The sequence below is a fragment of the Epinephelus moara genome, chromosome 17 (genome assembly GCF_006386435.1).
Source record: "Epinephelus moara isolate mb chromosome 17, YSFRI_EMoa_1.0, whole genome shotgun sequence".
In the NCBI taxonomy this organism is placed as follows: Eukaryota; Metazoa; Chordata; class Actinopteri; order Perciformes; family Serranidae; genus Epinephelus; species Epinephelus moara.
Window position 1 is genome coordinate 34,731,340 of NC_065522.1, and position 5,535 is coordinate 34,736,874.

The 5,535-nt window shown below is 40.9% G+C and overlaps 1 protein-coding gene across 1 annotated transcript in view; it reads left to right on the plus strand.

Moving 5' to 3' along the window:
• The first annotated feature begins 106 nt into the window (after positions 1 to 106).
• Positions 107 to 5,535, plus strand: part of LOC126403909 (ladderlectin-like) — a 26,321-nt gene continuing 20,892 nt past the window's right edge. Inside the window, exons 1-5 of the mRNA XM_050066728.1 lie at positions 107 to 640; positions 4,852 to 4,948; positions 5,062 to 5,112; positions 5,190 to 5,299; positions 5,469 to 5,528. Coding sequence (XP_049922685.1) covers positions 4,888 to 4,948; positions 5,062 to 5,112; positions 5,190 to 5,299; positions 5,469 to 5,528 — 282 coding nt within the window. The 5' untranslated portion in view covers positions 107 to 640; positions 4,852 to 4,887. The remainder of the gene's footprint in view (positions 641 to 4,851; positions 4,949 to 5,061; positions 5,113 to 5,189; positions 5,300 to 5,468; positions 5,529 to 5,535) is intronic.

The following is a 5,535-nucleotide window of genomic DNA, read 5'->3' on the forward strand; positions in this document are numbered from 1 at the left end:
CTGTCTTTTATTTACCTGTTGCCATGGTGAATAGTGGAGTCGGAGCTCCATTGATGATGGCTTTTTATTGTCGGTTTAACTCAGAGTGAACATACTCAGAGTTGACTGAACTAACTCAAATCAGCTGTTCTGGAACTGGATACTCAGAGTTTCCCATCTCAGGGTAAATCAACTCAGAGCTCAGGGTTAGACTTAGAGTTTGTTGAACCTCCTACCTGGAATACCCCTCCGACCAATTGGTTCCAACTGGCTCAGGTTATACATGACAGAAGAGGGGCAGGAGCTTCGTTTCAACACAGGCCCTCGTTGGCTGTTGCAGGCTGTAGACGGGACAGGGAAGCTCCTAACTGGTCGAGTGAGGTGTCAATCGAAAGCCCAGAGTGCAGGCTACATTTTGAATGCAGGACCGGCGGTAATCTCACATGTAAACCGGAGTTACAATGAGAAATACAGCGGCATTTTTAGACATTGACTGGCGCATTTCCAACGACGCAGCAGTGGTTCGTGGATATTTACTGGTATAACAATGTGTTTTGGACTAAATACTTTACTGGATTCGATTGACTGGACCTTTGTGAATGTAACAAGATCATGTTTGTGGAAATACTTCTGACCGGAGGATGACTATGAGGCTTCATTGGTGAGTCACGTCAGCTTTGTAACTGTTTGTTTGTTTGTTTGTTTGTTTGTTTGTTTGTTTGCAGTCTGACAAAGGCGTTGATTGTACCAGCTGTGAAGATTATATCTTGAAACGGTTGGCATCAATTGAATAACAAGAAGCTTAGCTTTCCAGGGATATGCGGCATGAGTAGCCCACGTGACATACACGCTGTGTAAATGACGTATTCTGTGTTTAAATACACTCTGGGCCCGCGTGTTACAGACAGGAAAACTCATCCCTGATTTAATATTCACAAACTTCCTGCAGTTATTGTGTTCAGTATTTTGGTTAATTGTACAGTTGTTATGTTGTTGTTAAACATTGAATATAATAAGAAATATCCATAAATATGTCACTTAGTCAGGGGTGGTTCAGTTTACTCAATGATAGAAAAGAAGTCCCTGATGAAAAGGTTGGGAACGCCGGGGTTAGATGGCCAAAGCAACTTCTTCTGATTCTGGTTCACAACCTCCACTTCCTCTACTCTGTTTACAGGTGTATTACAGCCATGTGTGAAGCGTAGTGTAGGCTGCCAGCTTCCAATGAAACTATGCTTTGCATATATTCATTTGTTTGCCTTATTTACATTTCTTTTTATCAATATTTCAAAAGTGTGTTTAAAATTGACAGCTGAATGGAAACATGACAACTGTGAGCAGTTTCCATTAGGACTGCTTTCTATGGAAAAAAAAGTATTTTAAAAGGATGCCAGCATGTCTGTGTATCATGTGGATTAACAGAGATGGAAGTGCTGCTGTTTGTAGTTCTGAGTCCCAAACATAACACTGTTTGTCATGGGGTGGCAGCAGAAATTTCAGCGATCACAAACCTGACGCTTGACACAGCTGAAGGAATGTGAGAAGTTGTTTTTGTGTAATTCTGGTGAACTGACCCTGTGGCCCCTCCTGTGGAGCTGATCAGGGCGTCGAGGTGCAGATGTGCAGAACTGTGTCGGTGTGCAGGGTGTAGCTGATAAAGGGTGCTGATGATATATACTCTGTGCAAAGAAAGGTTAAAATATTAAACAAGGATGTTGTCTCAGTGGGTTTCATCTCCTCTTTGACAATGTTGTCAAAGCTTCAGTGCAAAGCCAGGGAACAGATCCAAAACAATCAAACAAGTGAGCCACGTCTTCAGGAGATTACCACCATCATACCCCAAAGTGTAGTGTCAGGGCCATATCCAAGGCTCATTAGTGGTTTAGTGGAACAGTTGTAAAACAACACACAGGAAACAGTATCACAGTATCATCATATGTCAAGTTACATTCAAACACAGAGCAAATTTTAACTGAATGTCCAAAAAAACAGCAACAGAAAATACAATTTAATGTCCGTTTCCATCCATTAGTGTTACGTGAATATAAGAAGTTGGTTAGTTTGACTCACAGGATGTAGACTGTGGTTATCAGCCTGCCATTAGCTGCTTATTCAGACAGAATTCACCTTTCTTTCTATTTGCGTGTTACGGATTTTAAAATCCCCATCACTATGTGAAATAACAACCTACACACCAGTGACGGCCAAATTAAGTCTCATGAACCATTTTCTTTAATTTCTAGGCTCAGTAGATGGCGCCCTCTTCAACAAAGGGTTGAAAGCACACTGAACTGCAGTCCAAAGTCATCAAATACTGCTGCTTTGTCACTGATTTCAGCATCAGACGCCAAACCAAAGGATCCTTTGTGCAGTGTTACGATACACTGCTAGACAGCCCGACAGCACCCGTCCCGGCAGTATGATATGTAGACAGACGATGTTTTATAAAGCGGAACCGTTCTCGTTGGTATGATGCGCCGCTCGATGGCGTCAGTTGAAAACCCTGCTGGTAACAGCATCATATAAGACACTGGAAAGTCCCTATAGGGCAGGTGAGAGGGTGGTGGATGGCTCCAACAAACCCCGGACTTTCACACGGGAGGCCAGTGTTTGCCTCCTGTTGAGCCAAACCTTGACGCTCTTTTTAAACCGAAACATGTGCTTTGGTTGACATCCCCTTTCGCAACATCAACAGCAGATGCAAAAGGATACCTAACTCATAATATGTAGACGAATATGTAGTCCACTGACAAAACACCATATGTGACGACTTGGGATGAGGATGTGTTCCATTCCTTGAATCTTTTTCTTTAAACCAAGAGCGCCATCTAGTGGGCACCATCACTGCATCCTAAGCTTAGGCCAATTGGTTTATAGAAATGGAAACAAGCCAGAGCATTTTCTTCTCCTATAGCACAATGATAATCTGTGATTCCAGACCTTTCTCTAGTGCTGACACATACAGCGCTGTGGAGATAGGTCTAGCAACGTGACACTGCTGCACGAGAGACAGGTCTGTGTTTTCTGACGGAGGTCATAAAGTTGGTGGTTCTGGTTTGCGAGGTAGATTGGGTTGTCAGCATCTACAAGTCACAGAGTAAAGGGATCAGTTCTTACCTCCTTGTTTTCAGATGTTTAAGTGTGCAAGACACTGAAGCCCTGCTGAGGCAGAAAAGAGAAAGAGAGATAGAATAAGTTACTTCAAAGCTGTTTACATGACTAATGAAAATAAATATTCTCCTATTACTCAGGTTTACATGTCCTTATCACCTGCTTTTATCACATCAATCACGTTGCATCTTGGCATCAAAACATGATTTTTTTTTAAAGTTTCCTACCTGTAGTGGACCTGTGGTGGACCTGTTGGACCTGTTAGACAGTGCGAGCACAGCCTCTCCCTTTCAATTCTTCAACCATCTTCTTGAAACCTGGGTGTTGTGATATTTGCATATATCCAAGAACCTGCTCATATCCAAGTCTTTTATAATGTTATAAAGTAGGTGTGTTTATTCTACCTACCAGAAATATGGGCTTTTCTTTTGGCAATGCATTTCTACACTAACCTTGGAAACTGTTGGTTTGTTAACCGACAACAGGCCGTGTGTCGCAAACTGCAGCAAAAATCCCAATTGAGATGCATATTCTGAATGTGCTGTTTACATGTCCAAAGAATGCTCTTAAAACCTGAATAACAACAGCAAATCCCACATGTCTGAATTGGAAAACGCTTAATCTGAAAAGACACCAAATTTGGAATCTCTAAGAGGATATTCTGTTTACATGACTCGCATCAAATTCAAAATATTCTCGCATTACAAATAATAGTGGAATTTTAGTAAGCATGTAAATGTACCCAGTGTCTTCCATATTTGCCAAATTTAAAGGATGCCTTCCATTTTGTCAAAGCGAAACAAGTTGTCCCGTCATATTAATTGTAATTTAAGACAAGTCCTAAAACATTTAGCTGTATCTGTTAATATTAGCCATTAATATTTAACTGTTTACAGCTTGCAGGTGGCAAACTGTCACCCTTCAAGCCTCCAAAGTAAACAGGAGACTGAGAGGTGATGCCAGTTGATGCACTGACCAGCTGTAAATCTAATAACCTTTTACAGATGGTTAACCCATCATCATTTAGGGTGGAGTAAACTGATGTACTTTAAACATGTTTTATGATTGATGGATAGATAATTCACTGTATATAAGAGCTGGTCTTGGGCTTGTTCAGCATCAACACTCAGGCTGACACTGAGAAGGAGGAAGAGAAGATAATCCACCAGAAGGTTTGCTTTGCTTTTTTACCTCTTTTTATGCCTCCGTGCCAGCATGTTATGTTTTTGGGTCCATCTGTCCATCTGTCTGTCCATTCTCATGAATGCAATATCTGAAAAACACCTAGAGGGAATCTCTTCAAATTTGGCACAAACGTCCACTTGAACTCAAGGATAAAGTGATTAGTTTTTGGTGGTCAAAGGTCAAAGTCTCTGTGACCTTACATCTGTCTCATTTTCATTAACATGATTTCTTGAGAATTTCCTGAAATTTGGCACCAACATCCACTCGGACTCAATGATGACCTCATCAGAATTTGGTGGTCAAAAGTCAAGGTCACTGTGGCCTCACAAAACATGTTTTAGTCAAGAGTTCATACGCTAATTATGACAAAATTTCACACAAACGTCTAACACAATAAAATAACAAAGTAATGACATTTTTAAATCCAAAAGGTCAAAGGTCATCTTCACTGTGACAGCACAATTCAAAATTCCAGTTTTATGTTTCTTTTTTTCTCTCATTCAGAAGAGGACAACAGTCACTACAGCTCAGCTGTTTCAGAAATTTTACTGACATGTCTGTTTTTCTTTGTTGAAGGTAATTATCAACTTTGAGATCTGCATCATCTCCACGATGAAGACGCTGACTGTGTTTGCGCTTCTTTGTGCTATGATGGCATTGACCACAGCTGCTGGTGAGTGTTAACAATGTGTGTGTGAGCAAAAAGACAAAGATCAGTTCTGTGCATCTGTTTATATCCAGCGACGCGATGGAAATAATCACTAACTGCTGTGTTTAACTGTTCAGCTCTGTCCGAGGTGAAGGATGAACACGGGACAGTGGAAGTAATTCAAGAAGGTGAATACATATTTCCTAACTGCTTTACATTTTGTCTGGAGACTCAATATTACCTTATCTCTATTTGTCTTGCTCAGGAGAGCATCACGTCATTGAGAGATCAACATCTTGCCCCGGTGGTTGGAATCTGATTAATGGCCGCTGTTTCCTCTATGTTCCACGATCCATGTCTTGGGCTCGAGCTGAGGTATAAGATGATTTGGATTTGTTGCAGAATGCTTCTAAATTAAGTTTATTCTGTTTGTTTGCACTTTTACACTTGGTAACTTGGCATCTTCTTGTAGTTTTGGTGTTTTATTATTACTCATGTTTTCTTTCTGGGCAGCTATGTTTTACCTTTTTTCTCTCCTCTGTAGTTAAACTGCCAGTCCATGGGTGCAAACCTTGCTTCTGTACATCTAGCTGAGGAGTATCATGGGATTA